General features: G+C 38.5%; 2 protein-coding genes and 1 long non-coding RNA gene across 5 annotated transcripts; 2 read left to right on the top strand and 1 right to left on the bottom strand.

Annotated features, from left to right (window-relative positions):
• Window positions 1-4,145: 4,145 nt before the first annotated feature.
• On the bottom strand, window positions 4,146-5,321 carry LOC148863632 (ribulose bisphosphate carboxylase small subunit, chloroplastic-like). The gene is made up of 3 exons (XM_088975909.1): window positions 4,967-5,321; window positions 4,707-4,841; window positions 4,146-4,572 (listed from the first exon to the last, which is right to left on the bottom strand). Exons 1-3 carry the CDS (start codon window positions 5,153-5,155, stop codon window positions 4,342-4,344), a joined length of 555 nt encoding a protein of 184 aa, XP_088832035.1. The 5' UTR covers window positions 5,156-5,321; the 3' UTR covers window positions 4,146-4,341.
• Window positions 5,322-7,234: 1,913 nt separating this feature from the next.
• Window positions 7,235-10,056, top strand: LOC148863631 (uncharacterized). Of its 2 annotated transcripts, none has more exons than XR_016110852.1 (2): window positions 7,235-7,385; window positions 9,291-10,056. It is a non-coding gene; the product is annotated as an uncharacterized LOC148863631 (long non-coding RNA). The 2 variants fall into 2 exon arrangements; XR_016110853.1 differs by having other exon boundaries at window positions 9,275-10,056.
• A 5,769-nt stretch (window positions 10,057-15,825) lies between these two features.
• On the top strand, window positions 15,826-21,278 carry LOC148863630 (uncharacterized). Of its 2 annotated transcripts, XM_088975908.1 has the most exons (4): window positions 15,980-16,328; window positions 16,732-17,018; window positions 20,355-20,557; window positions 20,854-21,278. In XM_088975908.1, the coding sequence occupies exons 2-4, from the start codon at window positions 17,007-17,009 to the stop codon at window positions 21,122-21,124; spliced, it is 486 nt and encodes a 161-aa protein (XP_088832034.1). In that variant the 5' UTR covers window positions 15,980-16,328; window positions 16,732-17,006; the 3' UTR covers window positions 21,125-21,278. The 2 variants fall into 2 exon arrangements, with proteins under 2 accessions (XP_088832033.1, XP_088832034.1); XM_088975907.1 differs by lacking the exon at window positions 16,732-17,018 and having other exon boundaries at window positions 15,826-16,328.
• Window positions 21,279-22,688: the final 1,410 nt, after the last annotated feature.

The raw sequence follows: 22,688 nt of genomic DNA, 5'->3' as shown, positions 1-22,688 counted from the left end.
TTGTTCTTTTCGTCTTTTTATAGAATATTCTCAATCACAAGATTAGTGCCAAGTTGACGAACTAAATGGTGGCTCGATTGGCATGTCAGTTGGATATTCCCAGCAGAGTTCGAATCCCGCTATTACCACCTATGTTGAAAAGTTAATGTATTAATTGTATGAAGTAAAACAAAAAAAAAACAAAAAAACAAAAAAGAAAACCCTTTACGTCAAACTATTCCAAAAACCTTTCTAATTGTCTATTTTTTAGGGAAAATCTATACACAAAAGACATACCTAAAGAACTATGACCAATCAAAGCATTCGGTGAATTTTGATGATTACCACCAGATTGCTCATGTCCTTTTATGATATTGATTGATTGGCTGTAAGATTTTATTTTGATATTATATCTTTCTATTTCTTTATTTAATTTATCACTTTAATTTACCCAACACTATTCTTGCCACGATTATCTCCTTTTGTTTTTCTTTTTGGTTTGATAAGAAAAAAAAAAGAAAAAAAAAGGTGTATAAATAGACAGTTGAGGGAAAGTTGTTAATTAAGGATAAAATACTTAAGAAATAGAAAATTTGAAGTTTATTACAAAGAGAATGATAAGTGCTAGTGCTTTCTTTTGTGTGGTTATATATAAAATCAATTTAGATGAAGATTGGACCCTTAATTTTATAATTAATACAAGGAAGTCCAAAACGGTGCAATATGATAAATCTTTAATCTCCTTTAGCAAATGCACATCTCTTTCATCAAGATCTGAAATCATGGATATAATGAGAATAAAAGAGATGAAGTTTGAGGATATGTACCTAGATGGGCCAATTCTCAATACCTCAAAGAAGCACTCAAACTGGAGATTTATTGTAGATAAAGCAAGGTCAAAACTTAAGAAATGAAAATCAGGAATCCTCTCTCATGCAGATAGATATACTCTCATTAAATCTACTCTAGCTTCCCTCCCCCTTTACCATATGGCAACCTATGCTCTTCCATCCTCCATCTGTAAGGAGCTAAGATCAATTTACCATGATTTTGGTGGGGAAGGCATCAAAAGAAAGACCCATCTACCTGAAAGCATGAAAGTCATTTTTACTCCCTTTGGCTTTAGAGACCCAAGTTTGATGAACATAGCTCTCTTACTTAAGCTGATTTGGCGTTTTCTCACAAAAACTGATTCTTTATGGGTAAAATACTTAAAGAAAAGTATCTTACCTCGTCAATTTCTGGAAACAAAATCACAAAAGTTCACACTCATTGTTGTAGTCCAGCCTATTAGCTTGCCAGGAAGATCTCATTAAGGGTTGTAGATGGTTAATCTCAAACGGTTGGGATGTAGATATTTTCAAAGATCCATGGATTCCTAATGTACTGATTGAAAAGCCAAATAATTGGGATCTTGCTTGCAGTAAGGTGGCCATGCTCATGAATCAAAGCTCACAAATGTGAAACACCCAACTCTTACATATGCTCTTTGATAGGGACATTATTAACCAGATTACAAAGATTGTTATCCCTCAGGTGAATCCTTTAACTAATGACAAGTTGATTTGGTCATTTACTCCTCATGGAAGGTTCTCTTGCAACTCTGGATATAAATTGTTGTGTCAAGATGTTTCAAAATCTTCTCATACTTCTTGGGTTTGCAAAAATCTTAGCTGGAAAATGAAAACTTTAATTCCTCGTGTCAAAATGTTCTTATGGAGATGCTATAAGGGAGCTATTTCAGTTAATGTAGAGTTGACAAAACGATCAACTAAGATTGAAGCAACTTGCTACTTGTGTAGAGTTTCAAACGAGACTGTGGATCACCTCTTATTTCAATGTCCAACTATTCAGCCCAAGTGGTTTGCCTCCTTGGGTATCTGGACTGAGAATACTCAAAATAATAATTTACGTTATTGGTTACAGCATTGGAGACAACATTCTTGCTTTCCAATGTTTGCTCGAAGGATCATTGTGATGTGGTTCATTTGGAAGCATAGAAACTAATGGAGGGTGATTTGGCCCGACCTCATAACGAGGGGACATGTGGACGTGACTTGACATAAGTGACAACTTAGCATAACGAGCTCGCTCCAACTCAGCGTAACGAGCTCGCACCAACTCTACGTAATGAGTTCACTATAACCTAGCCTAATAGTTCGCCATGAATGGCAGCTCGCTACAAGATAATACTCCGTTGCCCCGAGCTAAGACTCCCCCAAGTAGGGAGCACCCCGAGCTAAGACTCTCCCAAGTAGGGAGAATCCTGAACTGAAGACACTTCGGGTTAAGCTAGTCAGCTCCCTAACTAGAATAAGCTCGCTCCTGTCCAAACCTAAGTAGGCTACCTCTGAGACCTGCCTCTGGTAGAAGCACCTCGGCGCATCATCAGCAGCTCGGTGTAAGGTAGCTCGCAGCAAAACAGCTCGGCATATCACAGGGGGTTTTCTACCTGACAGTCGTACCTGCCAAACCTAGAGATTGCACCCACGTCTCTCGCCTGGCGGCAACGTGCCTGCCAACCCTGGATGTTGTTTCTTGTCTGGCAGGACCGTATTCTGCAGCGATCACCTCTGCCCAACAGCTCAGCTCTGACAAGTAATGGCCAGCTACTCCAAGCCGTTATTTGGCAACAGATCGCTGCAGTAGAGATTCAGAGGTAGTTACACCTGACATGTCAGGAAACTAATATATAAGGACCCCGACCCCTAGAGGCAAAAGTATTGCGTGATCATCAGTCTAGCTCTTTAATTTCTCTGCAACTCTCTCTCCCTTTCTCTCCCAGCTTTCAATCCGGTTACTAACTTAACCATCGGAGTGTTCCCGCCGGGTGAGCCCCCCAGGATCCTTCATCTTCTTCCTCACAGGTATCTCTCGTCCGCCGCCAGCTAGGAGCACAGCCACTTCCAGCTAGGAGTGACCAGATCGCGCACCATCAGAAACAAAGCAATATTTGAGCAATACTCTTTTAATCCATTACAGATGCTTGCAGCCATTGAAGCTCATTGTGCCTACTTTCCAGATCTACTATTTCAGATTCAAACACTAATAGTGTTCACTCTCAAATCAGTACGGATCCTCAGACAGTTTAGAGGTGGATCAAGCCTCCTACTGGAATCATTAAAATTAATACAGATGGGGCGTGGAGTGCTTCTCGCTCGACTTTTGGAATTATTATCAGAGATCACAATGGCTATTTCATACTGGGTAGATGTGCTCCCCTCCTATGTTCTTTCCCGACAGAAGCTGAAGCCTTAGCAATTTCGAAAAGTCTAAGTTGTGCCATTGCAATGGACCTTGTGGCTCTAATCATTGAAAGTGATGCAAAACACATCATCGACATTCTCTCTTCGGGTGCAGACCCTCCCTGGAGATTACATTCTATTATTCTAGAATGTAGGCATCTTGGTTTTGGCTTTATATCAACCAGTTTTATTCATACATCTCGATCTTGTAATCGCTTAGCCCACGGACTAGCAAATCATGTTGTCAAATACAATCATGCTATGACCTGGCCAACTCCTCTAGATTTCATCGGGTCTATTTTTCTGGATGAGATGTAACATGTTGTTTTGAAATAATTTTTTGCCTCTCAAGTTAAGCGACAAGCATCCGATGGAAATTTATAGGTTGTGGATTATTTGTTGAGTTTGTTTGAATAGTACTTCGTAGTATTCTGGCGATCAGTATATATAAGGGGCGGTGTTCATCAAGGTTTTGTTTTCTAAAATAAAAAATTAGCACCGTATCAGAAAAAAAATGATATAGTTTTTTTGAAGTGAAGAATGATATGTTGAGCGTCAGCGAAGAATGTGTAGCCACACGTATTAACCAATGCTGATAGGAATAACACTGACACTGTGAAGGTAAATATGGGTTCGTGCTCTACGGAGACAATACTGGGCCAATCAAGACATGCCACATCGGCTTCATGAGCTGACGTGTTGTATCATGACTAGGATTATACATGATTAATTTGCTCAGTCTCCAACGAGACTCGTGTCCAAATTCCATCTTCATCTACCATAAAAACTTGTGAACTTAATTTTCAAGCGAATTAATAATGAATGATGAAGAGCAGGGTAGGGTGATCATGGTTTATTGGAGGGAATGGATATCTATTAATGTCTATGTGCGTATGAATCTCAAGTAAAGAGATATTCAAATTCAACAAATTAAAAATACTTTATGTAGCAAAAAATGAACAGTAGTTGCTGCTTCTCTCTCTGTATATATTGCTCTGCTCTTCAATGTACATTTCGCCTACTGTCCCTCAATATTATATATTTATATGTAGTGAAGTCGAGAAATCAACATAGAGACCTTCCAGCAGCGAAAATGAGGAGAGTTCTTAAATTACATTTAGTAGCCAGGAGGCTTGTAGGCAATGAAACTGATGCACTGCACTTGGCGCTTGTTGTCGAAACCGATGATCCGGATGAAGGCGTTGGGGTAGGCTTTCTTTGCCTCTTCCAGCTCTGCCAACACCTGAGACGAGTCAGTGCAGCCAAACATGGGCAGCTTCCACATGGTCCAGTAGCGCCCATCGTAGTACCCAGGAGATCTGTTGTTCTCACGGTACACGAACCCATGCTACAATCACACCAGTTCCACACCAAACAGAGCAAAAAGTCACCACCAGCACCACAAATTAAGAACAAGACAGGGTCGTTACAGATGATACAAATCCACTACAATTAAAATTAAAAAAAAAAAAAATGACAGACCTCCAACTCGAACTCCAAGCAAGGAATCCATCCCATGCGCAGAAGGTAGTCAACTTCCTTGGCCAGTGATTCTGGAGAGAGAGGTGGAAGGTATGACAGAGTCTCGAACTTCTTCTTGCCAGTTGGTGGCCACACCTGCAACAGTACTCAGATTTAATTAGCAATTAGCAATGTCGATCAACACCATTTCTGCTCAACTGCGCGCGCGCAACTATCTTGGGTGAAATTTGGTGTTGAATTTGTTGGGTGGTGTACTGTACCTGCATGCACTGAACACGGCCACCGTTGCTGGGGAGGGGGAGGGAGGTGATGTCGTTGTTGGCCTTGCGGGTTACAGGGAAGGCGGAGGCCGACTTGAGGCCGGTGAAGGGTGCCACCATGCTGGCCTGAGCCGGGGTGGCACGGCCGATATTGGCAACGGCTGTCGATGAGAACATGGAGGAAGCCATTTCTCTCCCTTCTTGCCTAACACAAAACTACCAGACGCTTGAGAATCCTTCAACTCCTACCCTGCAGATATATAGTCTCACATCTCTTGTTTCCTACCATAAATTTCTCATCCACTGGTCAGAAATCCATGTACCACATAATTCTGGCTGACCACACAAGAAGAGTGAAATTGGATTAGAGACTTCTTAATAAGAACCTCTCTATGCATGCCACTTGGCACCAAACATACAGCCTTAAAGGAACAAAATATGTTCTAATTAGTATTATCGAGTTTTAGTCTTTTAAATACCTCTCAGGGAAAGTGATATATAGTCATTGTCTTGAATTAATTAATAATATACACTCAATTAAATTATACAAAGAACCGTATAAATTAACGAAAATGTTAAAATGAAGGTGTCCATGAAATTTTCGTGGCGTTCAAATTTTAAGTAGAGGAGAGATGGTGGAAAGTTGTGTAGGGTTTGTGATCGATCCAAATTTCTTTGGCAAATTTACATCTCACATCGTGATGTTTGATGTCGCCGCGTCCTTCCTGGCTAGTCTAATTTGTTGGTGGTTGCAGTGGCACTTTGGAAATACTAATTAAATGGGCTGAACGTAAATTCTAATTTATTTTTGCTTTAGATTTCTTTTATTTTATTTTAAGGAATAAGGCAAAAACTTTATTCAACTTGGAAGTAGAAACTACAAACAACATTACATACATCTCATCCAAAATAACAGATCGGATAAAGTCTGGCGTAGAGGACGACTGGTTCTGTCTTTACTCTTTAGAGCGAAATGGGCTGCTCTATTACAGGACCTAGGGGTTTGAGACCAAGAACAGGATGAGAAATCTCCTGATAAAGATTTGCAATTTGGGGAAAGTAACAAAGGCTCTCCAAGGAGGTTCCAGATCATCTGAAGAGAGAACTTGAATTGCAGCTAGCCTTAGCTTTACTTTCCACGATAATTGGATCCATGGAGATGGCCTTCGCCAGTGGAAAACCCTTTAAAATTGCTCTGAATTCAGTTTTTTCAGCAAAAGAACAAGATACCGTTATAGCTCTGGCTATACTAGCTGAGAGTTCCAAATTCATCCTGAGCAATAACACACCTACAGCCGGGCTCTCTCTATCCATGTTGATCTTAATGTGTAGATGTGAGGAGGTTTGGACCATCATCTAGTAGAGGTAGCCGGTTGATTTAACGAATCCGGATTTCCTATTCATGACAACTCTACCTATACTTACTTGCATAACATCGCAGCTAAACATGAGGAATATCTCATTCTCCTCTTACATGTTATTATGCAAGGGGAGATATTCCCAATGCACAGAGGTAGTGTTTTTGTTGATAGGCACAGATAAAGGTCTGGTGGATACATCAGCGGCTAGGTGAGACGGGATCTGCTCCTCACACCTGGCGCATCACACGCACATCCTATCCTGCTCAGGCGGCCTCTCTAACAGGCTTGGCGAAACAGCCAAGGCGGCCTCCTCGGGAGAAATTTAGTCCTTCCTGTCAAGACCGGAACAGCAACTGCCTGTTCATTGTCTTGCCTATTACAGAGGCCGCTAGAGCTCTCGCCTGTTACAGAGGCTTGGGGGGGAACAGCTCTGCAGTTCTGGCGGCCTCCTCGGGAGCAATTAAGCCCCTGGTGAGAGCTCTCAAGACCGGAACAGCAATCGCGAAGGGAAACGCCAACTGTGCTCTATTCCGCCTCTCTAATGAACAGTGTATTCGAATGAATATAGAGGCACAGGAAGATAATGAATAGTATCATTACCCTTCCTTGATATTTTTCAAAAAAAATTATCTTATTTTTATTATTTTATAAAATTATTATCTTTTATTAATATTCATGACAAAATTTTGCCAAAACAAAATACACTTGTGATAAATAATCACGATTGTGGCTTCTTGCAATTCTTGCCACCGTAAGTTCAAAATAACAAATACATGTGCCTATGTTCCACATGCGAACATGGGCACTTTTGTAATTTTGTAAGAAAATAAATAGGACGAATGCCCTAAATCTTCTCATCAGTCGTGTTTTTCTCCAACTCTTTACAACGAATCCCATTGTTCAAAAATCTCACTGTTCTGGTTCTCCAATAATCTCAATCATTTTTTTTTTTTTCTCTTTCAAGCATCAACATATTTCTGAAGTTTTTTCCAGGTGTCAACAAGCTTTGTTGTTCTGATTCGTAGTTCTCATAACCTACCTACCTCAAAAATATCCAGGTAAAATATATTCTACTTTATTTTTATTGTATTGATCTGCTTTTTTCCCTTTCAATTTTCTTTTCTGTTATTCCATATGGTTTGAATGTTTTCTCTACTGTTGAAGAACACTAGATTGCAATTTCAATCTATGGCTTTTAGTTTTGGGGGATTTTAAGATCGCTGTAGTATAGAATATCTCTATGGTTGTTTTCAATGGATAGATTCTTTTATGTTACAATATCTTCTACATGTTTTTACATTTTATTTTTTGGCACGGTTATGTTTTTTGGACCAACCTAAACAATGCATTCATGTCATGTTGTAAATAATAATAAAAGAAGGTAGAATGAAACTTTCCAAACCCAAAGAGCATTATTGTTGCAAATGCAAAAGTGAGAGACTGAGAAAAATGTGTTAGAATGGGCTGAGTCGTGCTTGCTCATTCTCTAGAAAAGTGCACAAGGCATACGCGTGTATATAAGGACTTGCTAGATGAGGGAAAGAGAAAAAAGACAAAAAACTAAAACAAAAGGGAGAGATGTGAGATTCTTAAAAATTTGAATCTCCTTCCAACATGTCATCAACCTTAACTCTAAGTTTTCTAATCAAGAACCTAAAAACCCATTATACTTCCTTATTAGACTTCCAATCATAACATGATAGGCACGCACACTTGATTTTGTGATTGGTTTTGACTTGCTCTTGTATATAAGGACTTGTTAGATGCAATTCATAGCAAATAAGCTTCATCTAAGCCAACTGTATTCCACACTAACAAAACTAAAATTTAGACTATCACATAAATATTTTCCCGAGACCCTTCAAAAACTATGATTTTCCATATCATAATTAACAAATAGCTAAGAACAATATAGAATCCTATCATATGCAGGTGAGTATAAATTTCAGCATGAAGAAGTGAGGATTTGACTTTTTACTTTTGCAAATTGCCAAGCCATCTAATGTAGATATCAATCAACAATAATTGGTGCGTAAAGAAACTATCAAGAAAAGTTGGTGTATAGATTGTGGAATCTAAATATTAATTCATACTGAGTGTTTGCTTTTTCTGGATAGTAAACAAAAAAAAAAAAAGGAAAAAAATAATGGCAAACTCAAGGTCATCAAAAGCAATATTTGATGTTCTTAAAGAACAAATACTGTTGTTCTTCATTGTTAATCCCAATTTAGTTGATGCCACAAGAATCTTCAGTCAATATTAGACAGGTATGGATGATATACAAGCAGTAGAATATCTTCATCTTCTGCTACATCTGCTATTAAGGAGTTTTCTGCTCACAATCTCTTTAATAACTTATTTATTAGAGAATAAAGCTGTAAGGGCTCATTTGAGTCGGAGATTCAGTTAAGCTGGTTCAGCTGTTTTAAACTACTCGATATAAGTTATTTAAAGAGAGTGAAGTAGACAGCCCTTCAAATAACTGACTGTCGCTTCAATTTGAGGTTTTCAGATTTTCACCAAGCATATCACATTGATGGCTCATGTGGGCCCACATAGCACATTAACTGTTCATGTGGGCCCACATAGCACATTGAAGCTGCTATGATTTTGCCCTTTTAAATGGGCACAATTTATCAATTCAACTCTTATTTAAAGTAATGTTCAAAATATTGGAAATGCCAAGTGTACCGGAAAGGCAATTTTAAGAGACGTATTGGGATACACCTTGAATACGCATGAATATCAGGGAAAATGTCTGAAACAAAACATGGGGGTATTTGATGAACAGAAAGGGGGAATGTTAAGTTTATGGCTAATGTCTTTGCTTGAGGACAAGCAAAAGTTTAAGTGTGGGGGTATTTGATGAACCTACAATTTATCTATATTTTATGAGGTTTTTGCATGAAATTTTATGCTAGTTTTATTAATTTTTGCCTTAATTTAGCTTGATTGCAAGAAAGATTTCAGGGGGAGTCAAATCAACAAAAAGAAGGCAAAAGCAAGAAAAGAAAACCCAAAATTTATCAAGTTCAGCCCGGCCCAGCCATGAGAGCAAGAGAATTTCATTCGGCCCAAGAAGAGCAAGTGAAACTCTTTGAAAAATCCAAGGGAAGAAGCCTAGCAAGAAGGAAATTTCGGCCCAACCCATTTTTAGCCCAAATAACAGCCTAGAGTGTAGCCCACATGAGCTCAAAAGCAAGCTAAGTTGTAGCCCAAATAGTAGCCCAAAGGGAGCTAGGGGCGGCAACTTCTAGGAGTTTCTTGAAGAGAAGGAGGGAGCACTCTAGAAGGTTCATGAGGGGTGTAATACACCCCATTCTAGAGGCTTCAAGAAGGGGCAAGAGCCCCCTTGAAAAACTATATAAGGAGGCATCTAGGAGGGGAGAAAGTTGTTCAATTGCTTGAGAGGAAGGCTCTCCCACTCTTAGAGGTTCGGCCACCTTGAGAGAAGAGAAGAGAAGAAGGCTAGGCGCAAGGAATAAGAAGAAGAAGGGCTGAAGGAAGTTCAAGACAAGCAAGCTAGAAGAAGAAGGTGAATTCGAATTGAGGGTTTGTGATTCAAAGATCTTTTGTAATAAATCATTTATAATTTCATTCTCTTTTGATTTGAATTCAGTTTCTTTGTTATATTTTCTTTCTTCTTTCTCCTTGTTTCCATTCTTCCTTGATGTATTTCAGCTTGTAAAATTTCAGTTCAGCAATCTAATTCTTTTTTATTCATTCAAATGGTCATGAATTATACTTGAAGTTTCTTGAATAAGGGTGTTATTTGAATAAGGGTGTTATTGTAGAGTAATTCGGCCAACTAACCTTCAAAACTCAGATCTGAATTCTCAGATCTGAGATTGCAAGATCTGAATTGCTTGAAAGAGAATTCAGATCTGCAATTTTCAGATTGGCAGAATTAATCTACAGCTTGGAATTCCTAGAGTGCTTGAGAGAGACTCTAGGAATTCAGATCTACTATTCAAGAACTGAATTGAGTGCAAGGTTAGAGATAACTTGCACAATTCAGTTGGTGATCAATTCAGATTTGAATTGATGCCTTAGAAGTGTTTGAAGAAATGCATGCATGGGGATTAGATTCTTGCTAGACATAGAAGAACCATCACTCATGCATAGGATGAACATGCGCTTGAGAGAGGCTGTTCATGACCTTGGGGTTTCACCAAACCAAGGATCAATCATGATTCATTCGAATGATCCAAATTGATAGATTGCTGAATTATGAGATTGACATTTACTGCTTACTCTTCTAACCTGATTTGAAGGCAATTGGGCCAATGATTTAGATAGATTTTAATTTAGGATTTCTTAGCTTTCATTAGAGTTTTGATTTATTTGTTGATCAGATAAGAAGTGCTCAATTTAGTATTGGTAATTGTTTCCTAAATCCTCGTGGGAACGATACTTCATTCTCTACTTTATTACTTGAACGGCTAATGCACTTGCTAGTGTCACAATGAGCAACACATCAATACACCTTCCAAACTGAGCCTAAAGGTCTACACAATATTTTAAAAATGAGCCTAGAAATCCAATGGTTTTGGCCATTGGTTTTTGTATTAGTGGTTTGACGATCTAAATTAACCAGTTCAAATGTTTAGATAATATATCTCATCCTACCCTTTGGATTGGGAGATTAAGGAAGGATGGTATAAATATTATGAGAAAGGGGTATATCTCATCTTACCCTTTGAATTGGGATATTAGGATAGGATGGGTATTAATATTTTGAGAAAGGGAATAAGAGTGAGAGAGGAAGGTCTATTGGCTGAAAGAAGGGGAAAAAAAAGGCCTATTGGTGTGGGTGACTTTAGCGGCAACGGTGGAGATGGGGCAACTGGACCACCATTTTCTCTCTCTCTCTCTCTCAGATTTCTCTTGCAGTTCAGTGGTCAGACCGTCTACATCAATGGTTTATTAATGTTTTTTAGTTAAATGACAGGTCAACACTTAAACGGAAGTAGTGTCTTAACCAGTTTTCCGACTATCCGGATTAATGGCAGTTTTAAAACCAGAGATGGAATGAAGTCTAAATTTTCCTATGGAACATATTCCCACGCGTTGGAAAACCATTTACCTTTTGGACAGAGGTGTAAAGTGGGCCGGCAACGGCAGGCCCGTAGGCGGCTCGTGCTAAAGGCGAGTCGTGTCATGCTGGCGTCCAAGCCATTAGGGGCCTTGCCGCCCTTCCAGGTGGAAATTTTGGGAGTCGGCTCGGCATGGCCCACAGCCCAGGCCCAAGCGGGTCTGTGCCGTGTTGCAAGCCTAGGTCGGGTCGGGCTGGGCCACAGGGCGGGCCTTGGGCCTGGGCGGAACTGGGTTGCATTATTTTTTTTTGAAAATTTTGATTTCTTTTCTAAGTAAAATTGTAAAACTAAAATATTTAACTTTTCTTTGAACTTTGGGAATTGGGAACTATTTAAAAAATTAAAAAATGAGAAATCTAAGTTATCTAACACATAAATGAAAAAAAAAATATTTAACTAAATTGAAATAAGAATGATGGAATAACAAATTGGAAGAAAAATATGAATTTTATTTCATTTAAATTTGAATGGTACAAATTAGAGATACAATGATTGGATCATTGCATAGTTGGATGAATAAAATATGAAAATGGAATAAATTAATAAAATATAAAAAATACAATATGATTACAAATTGAAAATACAAAATTACATTGTTAAAAAATTAAAAAATATATATATATATCAAATAAATTAAATAAAATTAAAAAATTTACAATAATTTGAAAAAAGTTCTAAATGCAAGTAGTCAAATTCATGAATCATCATTCGTGACTTTCATCATCTGTTTCGAGTGAAATATCCGGTGTAGTATCATGCCCTTCCTTGTCTTGTAATCTATCTTCTATATCTAACCAAACCTTTAAGCAGATACACATCTCTATGCTCTCATCATTCATGCAACTTCTTTTGTCATCCAACACCCTGGTACTTACACTAAAACAAGACTTCGATGGAATTGTAGACACCGGAGGGGTTAGTAGATCATGTGCCATGGCGGCAAGAACTAGATAATTGGCTAAAATATCAAAATTATTTGATCATTTACCTAAATTAAAAAAAATTGCTTGTAAATAAAAATTAAATTCAGTAAATGAACTTGTTGTAGAACTAGCGGATTTCTGCCTTTAACTTATTAAATAAAAAAGTTTTTCTCTTCTTCTACTAGCCTCAATGTCAGAAGTAGAAGAAGATGATGAACAAGTTGTAAGAATATTTCCTACATTTTCAGATTCATACAAATTGTACATTTCAAATAATAAATTATTAATTTCATCTTTTTTATTTCCTATATCAATATTCATATTTTCACAATATGATTCAAGTAAAATATCTAAATCATCTTTCCTAATCCTAGGGTCTAATATTGTAGCTAAACAATAAATTGGTGAAATGTTCTCCCAATATTTTTTAAATTCATTTTTCATAATTTCAACAATACATTGAAATTGTGGATTATTTATATATTTTGCAAAACAATCACTAATTACCATTATTTGATAAGGTAAATTATAATTAGTTGGATAATAAATTTTAGATAAATCATTAGTTGCATCCAAGGTTCAAAGTATCGATACGTAATGAGTTTTGGTTGTTTCCAGGTGTTAACACAAATATAACTAATATTAAACATAATTCAATTACCCAAAATACCCAAAAAACTAACTGTTATTTAGTTGTTGGGAGGGGTATTTTGGTACTAGCCGTTGGGCCCCTTGGGAGGAGGGGGGTAGTAGTTATATTTCGGGTAGGCCGAGCAAGGCCTACTATGGGCCCTATGAGTGATGCCGACATGCAGGCCACGGGAGGTCGTGCCATGCCGTACTGGCCCGTGGGCCTCGAACTCTTGGCCCAGCATGACATGGACCTCCATCCCATGCCTAACATAGCCCATAGGCCTTCATGCCGGACCATAGGTGGCCTGACCCCATTTACACCTCTACTTTTGGAATCTGTCCTGTTTTCCTACTCAAAATAACTAGTAAATTTGAGAGCAAATGGTTAAAGATGGATTCTCCCCTTTAAAGATACAAATATACAATCAATATTAACTTTGATGCATGGATCTCGCAAGTGGGCTGAATTTGGATGTGCTTCTCACGGTGCACACCTTACATCGATAATCCCAATGCGCATTAGGTATACACATTAAACCGCAATGACACCCGATCTTACATAGGGCGCCTCATACGCACATCCTACTATGCATTGGGAGCATCTCCCGTACGTGTAAGTTATTTTTCACGGGAGATGTTCTCAATGTACGGTGGATGTGCATTGAGAATGCACATTGCGGAATTCTCGTGAGTTCGAGAACGCACCTTGCTGTGTTCTCAATTTTTTGAGCTTTTTTTCCTTTTTTTTTTTTAAATTAAATGAGACTTGGGAGACCAAACGTCACAGAACCTCTCAAGACCAAAGGTCTCAGCAACTCTTACTCAAAACCTATCAAGATCAAGCGCTGCATTCTCATTCTTATCTTGCAGAACCTCACACAACCCTCTCACTCTTTCTTCTCAATTTTCTCTTGCAGAACAGATTTCTTCCTCACAGCCACCCTTACAGCAAAATCATATCAGGTATTTAATAGTCTCTTTTCCAGATACAGAGACGTATTTTTTTTCTCTCTCAGACACCATTTTCTCTCAGGGCTAACAGAGGTTTCAGCAGCTCCTTTAGCTTCGAAACGCTTTGGTTGTACCGATTGTAGCTGTTTCAGTGCTTCACATTTTGTTCCAACTTTCAAACATTTCCAAACATCAGGTGCACTAATATAAACTACTGAACAACGGGTTTTGAAAAAAGAAAACACAAGTAAAAAAATGTTGTAAAAGTAACCGGGTTGATGCAGGACCCATTTTGATCGTCCGGGTGAAGAAGACAATCAAAATGGGTCTGCGATGACCCGATTCGATAGACCCGAAAGCGAAAAGATGGGTTGTCACAGATCTGTTTGTGTAAGGTATGGGTCCAATGGAGCCATGTGGATGTGATGATGCATGGGTCATTACTGTGACAACCCGTGCATGACACAGGTCTGCAGAACCGTGTGATGCACGGATCGTTACTGTGAGAATCTGTGCATGGCACAGGTCCGTTGAACGGTGTGATGCATGGGTCGTCATAGATCCACTCGTTCACAATACGGGTCTGATGGAGCCGTGTGATGCACGGGTTGTTATTGTGACAATCTGTGCATGACACAAGTCCACTGAACCGTGTGATGCACGCGTCATTACTGTCATAAATCCACCTGTGCACAATACGGGTCTGATGGACACGTGATGCATGGGTCGTTACTGTGACAACCCGTGCATGGCACGAGTCCGCTGAACCATGTGATGCACGAGTATAATGATAGTGATGATTAATATTTAATTATTCATCCATTAAAATCAATTACTTTTTTATGCCACGGCTTCATTTGTGATTAGATGTAATTAAACCTTTCATCACTTTTATATGGCATCTTTGTGCTTTGCTATAATTAGTTTTAAGAATATTATATGCTTTTTTTCTACATTTTCATAAATTAAGTAATTGATTTTGTTTTAACTATTATTTTCATAATTTATTTTAATTTGTTTATAAGTCTTGATTGTTTTATTTTTTATTTACAGAACCCGTGCATGACAGGGTCCCTGCTAAAGTACGAAAGATGTTTTTGATGTGCCGCTGGCACGGATGCATAGCGAGACAGAAAGGATCAATGTCTATGCAATTGCAAGACGTAAACCCCAAAGAATGCAAAAACAACAACCACCACCTAGAGGCTAGAGATGATTTACACCTAGAGAAGGATCTCGATCTCTTGCATGCAAGTAAAAACTCTGTGTCTGTGCATAGAAACCATATCATTAGGAGATATTTTGAATATGCCGCTGGATACCATGCTTGCTTAGTGTGCAGGAGGCCCCATGCTACACCCACCACCACACATGGAGACAAACCAATCAAGCTATGGGCTTTATGAGCCATACCACCTTCTCAACCCAATCCTTTATCATTTATTAACAAAAAATAATTGGGTGAGTTTGTTATCTGGGCCTAGGCCCAGGATTTGTTTACTTATCAATAAAACTTGGGATTTGGGTCCAATCAGATACAATTGAAATACGGATATGAATTCTTCATGGCCGGCTTCAAACATACCAGGCCCACTTCATCAAACAAGTAGGACCACTGAAATACATCAAACCCCTTGATTCTGGGTTTTAGCCCTGCCGCAAAGGTGAACTCTGTGTGAAGAAGAACCAGCATTGCACATAGCAAATGTCGGTGAAGATGGGTCAGAAGCACAATAGAAGAGGCGTCCAGGAAGATGAATTCGGATCTCCTGCTCATAGTTTTCACGTCTATTCACATAACATCATAGCCACACATAAAGAATATCCCATCTTCTTATATAGTATTATTCACCGATTGTAGTCTTATGTGGATAGATGTAGGCAGAATTATTGTTGGGCAGAGGATCCAGAGTCCAGGAAGACGTTGCAAACTTGCAGTTTGCAGGTCTGCAGCAGCGATTTGGTCGGAGGGTAATATCGTAATTCGAGATTGAATTAAGACCCAAGGCTAAGGGCCTAAGGCCTAAGGCCTAAGGGGAGGGGAGGGGGGGGGGAAGGGGGGCAAACGTCCCAAATCTAGTAGAAAAGCAGACCCCACCTGCAATTTTAGGAATCCAGATTCCCTCCCCTCGTTACTTTTTTACATTTTCCTCTCTTCACACTCCCACCGTTCCTGTAGGCCCAAAGCCAGAAAGACTCCCTCTCTCTCTCTCTCTCTCTCTCTCTCTCTCTCATCTCATAATCAGTTTCATAAGAAAGGAGACAAAGAGAGAAAAGAAGGGGAGTAGAAGAGAAGATGGGTGAGGGGAGGGGCTCTACATTAGTCCATCTCCTGGTCATCGTTCTGAGCTTAGTCGCCTTTGGATTCGCCATTGCTGCTGAACGCCGCAGGAGCACTGTAAGCTTTTCTCAATTTCCACTTCTATCGTATTCCTTGCCTCTTTCTACACTCCAAAATGTTACTTCTCTGCTTGTATCGCATCTGTGCTCTCATTTAGTTGCAAAATCGCCAATTTGAAACTTTTCTATCTTGTATCAAATGCGCATGACTGTTTCTGCTTTTGGAGGCCCAGGGTTTAAGATCTGCTTCTTAAGTTTGTTTTGATTCAAAATGTGATCTTTCTGGCTCTACAATCTTGTTTAATATTCTCCTTATAGCCCGAGATCTTGCGTCTTCAGTAGTGGATTTATTTGCTTGTTTGTATTCGGTCAGAAGGTTTAATGTAGTTGCACATATATGGGATTGTGCTTCTGGTATAGTTATTTGTATAACTGTTGTCAAGAATGTTTCATTACTTCAGGTGCTTATGATCTAGCTTTCTGCGTTAAGAGCTGGTTTCGGTGCATATCTGGAATACATGTATTGTTCTCCTTATGAGAAGTAGCTGCAGTAAGAACTGGGAGATTCATGTCTAAGCCTCTCTTTTGCTACTAATGAATTGTAGCACAGAGGGTGAAAGAAGTATTCTTCCTTTGCTGGCTTGCCCAGCTTGATTTCAGTCCTGGAGTTGAAGAAGCTACGTAGAATTAGTGCGGGTCATCATAAAGAGGTCATCTTCATAGGCTAACAACAGGGATGCGACTAAAGGTTTCTAATTTCTTTTTTTTTTTTTTTTTTTTTTTTTGAAGTGATACGCAACGGGGGGTATCCCATCCCCCAACCCATAACCCAGGTGCAGGCGGGATTCCATACCAAGTCTCTGCTACGACCAGAAGGAGATCTTACCAACCCGCTGGTTGGCACCTTGCAGTATTTACCCCTTATATAATGCAATGAATTGTTTATTCTCATTACTTGTTCCTTCTAATTGTGCCATATTTTATCCCCACCAGCACTATAGATCACCTCTATCTATCCTTTTGCTTTCACCGCTGAATTAGTGCTTTTATAGGCATAGCAGTGTAGGCATCATTAACTGACTCTGGGTACTTGGTCTTGACTTGTGAATGGAAAGTCTTAGGGTTATATGTATCATTCTTTTCTATATATGTGTCTGTTAGTCATTGATTTTACTTCTTGCCGAGTCAGACTCCTGAAAGCACATTGGGTTCATATTGTCATGTTTGTGTCCATGTAATATTGGCTTTAACATCAAAAGGACAGACCTTTACTATGCATTATATAGTTGGGTGCAGTATAGTTCCTTAATGCAAGTTATGTCCAATATGGCTTTATGTAGTAGAGAGCCTGTAGAGGTTCATTATGGCAAGATGTCCAAGATGGCTTGATGTAGTTCCCATGATTCTATCATTGTTTTGTTATTTTTGAGGATCTCTGTATTGTGCCAAGCAATTTGCACATAAGTACACTAATTCTTGTTTGCCAAATATCATCATTCTCATGGCTTTAGTGCTCTAAGTACCAAATTAACTTATAAGCACCCACACTATTGTCAAGCTAATCTTCACTGTCTCTAGAAATTTGCTGTTTCAAGCATCTCATTACCTTAAAGATCTTCCCTTAGGCATCCAGAATTCCTACAAAGGTTCCCCCTGAAATTCCCTAAAAATTTAAGGAAAAAAAGAAAAAAATGATTAGAATACTTGAGAAGCCTGACCATGGAACCTTAACTGGAAAGAAAAATAGATTCCCAGTGTTTTTTTCTGGATTTTCTTATCAATATTCTTACATCCAAAATGAAATATATGATGTGACTCTTCCTGAAAACAAAAATTTATTGATCAATATTCTTTTTGCACGGTTTCTTCCTACCGTGTTTTTTTCTTTGTTTCGCTAATGCTTTTCTTTCTCCTTTACATTTAGTCTTGTTCCTTTTTCTTTTCTATTATTTTCCTTATAGTTTTTAAAATGGGCCATTGAACTTTTAATTGATCCCGCCAAATATCATGGCAGCATTCAGCAACCTTGAGTTGTTTGAGTTTCTCTTCTCACATTTCTACATGTCCAAACCTTGTTATGGGCTTGATGTAACATTTTATAGGACAACATGTGGTGAAAGAACACTTCACTATCTTTTTGTTGTTGCATATTTTCTAAACCTTCAATCAATTCAGTTGTTGAACATAGGGGTGTCAATTGGACTGGATTTGGTCCAATCCGATCCCGCCAAGTATCATGGCAGCAATCAGCAACCTTGACTTGTTTGAGTTTCTCTTCTCAAATTTCTACATGTCCAAACCTTGTTATGGGCTTGATGTCACATTTTATAGGACAACATGTGGTAAAGGAACACTTCACTATCTGTTTGTTGTTGCATATTTTCTAAACCTTTAATTAATTCAATTGTTGAACATAGGGGTGTCAATTGGACTGGATTTGGTCCAATCCGATCCAGTCCAGTGTGAGTTCATTATAAATGGACCAGGTCCAATCCAGTCCAATAAATACTTTGGACAAATTTGGACCGATCCAATTCAATTTCTGGACCATCCAATCTGTTAAATTTCATTTTGATTTAGATTGGTTTCAACCCAAACCCGGTCCATTGACACATATATTCTTATCTTATATCAATGGACCAGATATTGGCTTAATCCAACCCAATCCAATATAAATTTGTTACGGATGGATCAGGTCCAATCCAACCTAATAAATATTTTGGACCGGATTGGTCAAATCCAATATGTCTTGTTGGTCCAATCCGTCCAAATTGATTTTGGACTGGACGGGTTCCAATCCAAAACCTGTCCATTGACACCCTTAGTTGAACATTCCTTTTTCCAAATTGGTATAGCATCTGAGTCAGTCAACATCAAAGAGATTGATCCTAAATGTATTTGTTGTTGGAGCAGTCTGTCTTATATTGAAAGGAGCATATGTTGGAAGCTCCTAAACCTTCAATCATGTTCAATGATTTGTTTACTTTTTGTTATTACATTCTTTCTATTTTACTTTTCTTATAAAAAAAACTTTATTTTTCTTGTGGTTCCAATTAAAGCATGAAGCTCCAACAAAACAGCTAAAGGAAAAAAGCCTTGGATGCCTTATCACTTTAGATTTTGTTCTTCAGGCTACATTTGGTTGCAGTTCAAAGTCTCAAATTTCATTTGCTCTGGTGTATATGTATGGGAGTGCAAAAGGGCTGAGTGTAAATTCTGGTTTACTTTTGCTTTAGATTTGGCTGTCTTATTTGTTTGTGAGAAGTAAAATGAAGTGATCTCCACTTTAAATGAAAGAGAATAGAGGTAAGAGGGTCATCTATCTAGAAGTAAGGTAGGATGCAAGATGATGTGGTCTCCACTTTATATGAAAAGGAATTGAGGTAGGAGGAAGGTGGTGCAAATTTTATGTCAGTCTCTTGGATATGCAAAATTTACATTGCCAGTGAATGCAAAAGAGACCAAAAATACAAATTCTATATCAGATAGGAATGTAAATCATAACTACAAACAAATGAAAGAAAAACTGACCAAGGTATAAAGTATGCACCCTGTCAAGATTTGCATTGTAACCAAATGCAGTTTCAGCTCTTTTACATGTGATTGGATGCATAAAATCATGTATGCAATTAGAGTAATATAGATAGCAAGGTTATAGCTGAAATTGATGAATGGGAGTCTAGTGGAACAGCATAAAAGAATGTGATGAATGCGAAAGCCATCAACTTGTAGCAGTTACAAATGCCCCATATGCTACCTGCTGAACCTAGTGTGAGACTATTGGCTTAAAGATAAAATTAGTAGGAACATTAGGCTCTATAGGTCTGTGATGTGAATCATGGGATAGTTATAGGCTTATAACTACTACAAGATGGGCTTTTACTTCCCTCAAAGATTTTTTTTTTTGATAATTCCCTCAAAGAATTTTATTCATCTTACAGGTGATGTTCTGGAGATACTTCTACTTAGCAATGTTCCTTTTTTTGCTTGTGTTTAGGGAATCTTTTACAGAGACTTGCTTCTTTTACTTGCCCTATTTTATACTTTTTTTTTGCCTTAAGATAATTGCTTCCTGTGTTGGCAGGGTAGAATTGTGGTAGACCAAAATAATGCGACATACTGTGTTTATCATTCAGATGTTGCAACTGGCTATGGAGTTGGCTCTTTCTTGTTCCTTCTCTCAAGTGAGTCGTTGCTTATGGGTGTCACAAAATGCATGTGCTTTGGAAGACCCTTAACCCCTGGTGGAAATCGAGCCTGGTCCATCATCTATTTTGTTTCATCATGGTGAGATTTCTGTATTTTGTTTTAGGACCTTAATGTTTTTTTCAGCACCATCTAGTCTTTCCATGCTGAGCACACTCCTCATAACTTCAAAGTTATCCGTGACAACGATTGTTTATTTCTTAAAGTGTTGGAATAATATTTTCAAAATATTCAATTTTTAAGAACTTGAAGTGGGATTTGATCTTTGTTATATACCATAATTCAGCTAATATGTTTGTATATTTCTAACCCTGGGCATTTCCCTTAATTGAGTGTTGTGTTGTCAGCGTGTTTATGGTTATCTGATTTGTCTGCAGGGTAGCTTTTCTGATAGCCGAGGCATGTCTGATTGCTGGTGCTGCAAAAAATGCTTATCACACAAAATACAGGGGGATTATTTATGCCGAGAACTTCTCATGTGAAACATTGCGCAAAGGTGTTTTTATAGCAGGAGCTGTGTTTGTTATCGCGACAATGATTCTGAACGTCTATTACTACATGCACTTCAGCAGAGCCATAACACAGGCTGCTACTGCTAGCAAAACCAATCGTGCAAACTCAGCGGTTGGGATGACTGGGTACCCATAGACCTACAGACCAGCGAACCCGGATAGCTTTTTCAAGTTCTGCTTCTTGGTTACATGAAAATGTATTGCCTCTATGATTGTATTGTATGATGTGATACTCAACTGTTGAGCATTATTGTCTACTTATAAATCGAGAAAATGTGTTTCTTACCAAACCCTAGCTTTCTTTCTTGTGGATCATGTACTGCCATGCTTTGTCAGACTGAATAGCGCAGTGGTCCCATATGGATGATGGAACATGTGTATGACTATAATTAACAAGACTAGAGAAGTATTTTCCATAATGGGTTTGGTCGTTTGGGTCTTTACATGTTCCCTTGGGCCTTAGCTGGATGCTGGATATTGGTATTGGGGTTCCTTAGATTAGTTATTGGTCACATGTACCGTTGTTAGCCATAAAATCCCTTGCTTGCTTCTGCTTGTTGGACTTTTCCCTTGCTAATGATGATCGAATTCAGTTCACTGCAGAAAGACCCACTGCCAACCAAGCTTCTTTCGAGTGCCAGTTTGGAGGGCTCAAGTACAGCAGCTTTCTTTTTTTAAAATGCAAAGAGCCCAAATCGACTGTCAGTCAGTTCTTTGAAGGGCTGCCCGCTTCAGCCTTTTTGAATAGCTTACCTGGACCATTTCATAGCAGCCGAACGAGATCGGATTTCCTCCTCACAAAGGGGAGAGCATGCATCTGGTCGGTTTTAATAGAAATATTTTATATTGGTGCTTTGAAATAGGTATTTATTATTTAAGGTGGCAAATGGATAAGTCGGGTTGGGTTGGATGCACAATGATTGAAGACCAACCCATCCATCAACCAGCACATCCATTGATGATGACTCGGATATTTTGAATGTACATGGGCTGCACCCCAACCTAATCTATCCATTTTGACCCATTTCAACATTTAAATCTATGTACATAAATCCTTATTGAGAAGAATCTTTAGGTGTTTACTATGTTGCCACATGTCTTTACGTGGTTGGTTCACCACAAACACAAGAAATGAGATTCACTAAAATGTTAAAAAATAAAGGGAGCTGGTTGGGCACTAAATAAAGTGGAAAACATAAAAGTTTGGGAGGATCCTTGACTTCATTGAATTCCAGGCTTCAGAATTCAGGGACCTAGGCCTTCTAATGAGAATCAATTGAAGTTAAAGATCTAATATCTCCCTCTGGAAAGACCTGGAATGAGGAGCTCATCAAAAAACAATTTTAGTGATCTAATAGCAGAAAATAACTTAACCATCCCTTTATCTGAGTGAGTGAGAATGGTGTTTCTTTTTTTTAGTAGAGTTGGCTTATTTTTTGTTGCAAAACAGCTAAATGAAAATTTTGGTCGGGTTCAAGAAGAAAAAGAAAGAAACTAGACTTTAAAAAAAAATTGTCATTGGAAAGTTTTGTGGGCAATTAAGGGAGGTGTTTTGTAGTGTGAATGAGAAGTTGGTGAATGTGAACTGATCTACACCACACCCTATGGTAGGGACCAATCCACACCACATCATAGTCCACAACTGTTCTGAACTGTTGATAGATTGCGTGGATTGGAGCAATCCATACTCACAGTAGTGT

Source organism: Nelumbo lutea, chromosome 3, assembly GCF_056320005.1.
Source record: "Nelumbo lutea isolate HS-2025 chromosome 3, American lotus-T2T, whole genome shotgun sequence".
In the NCBI taxonomy this organism is placed as follows: Eukaryota; Viridiplantae; Streptophyta; class Magnoliopsida; order Proteales; family Nelumbonaceae; genus Nelumbo; species Nelumbo lutea.
Note: the sequence above shows the minus strand (reverse complement) of the source record. Positions and strands in the feature narration are given on the sequence as shown.

Bases quoted from the DNA above. Each gene is read 5' to 3' on its own strand.
- LOC148863630 (XM_088975907.1), top strand. From the start codon at position 16,227: ATGGGTGAGGGGAGGGGCTCTACATTAGTCCATCTCCTGGTCATCGTT. The intron at 16,329-20,354 runs GTAAGCTTTTCT...CTGTGTTGGCAG, and splicing joins CTGAACGCCGCAGGAGCACT to GGTAGAATTGTGGTAGACCA. The intron at 20,558-20,853 runs GTGAGATTTCTG...ATTTGTCTGCAG, and splicing joins ATCTATTTTGTTTCATCATG to GGTAGCTTTTCTGATAGCCG.
- LOC148863632 (XM_088975909.1), bottom strand. From the start codon at position 5,155: ATGGCTTCCTCCATGTTCTCATCGACAGCCGTTGCCAATATCGGCCGT. The intron at 4,842-4,966 runs GTACAGTACACC...GTACTGTTGCAG, and splicing joins GCCGTGTTCAGTGCATGCAG to GTGTGGCCACCAACTGGCAA. The intron at 4,573-4,706 runs GTCTGTCATTTT...GTGTGATTGTAG, and splicing joins GCTTGGAGTTCGAGTTGGAG to CATGGGTTCGTGTACCGTGA.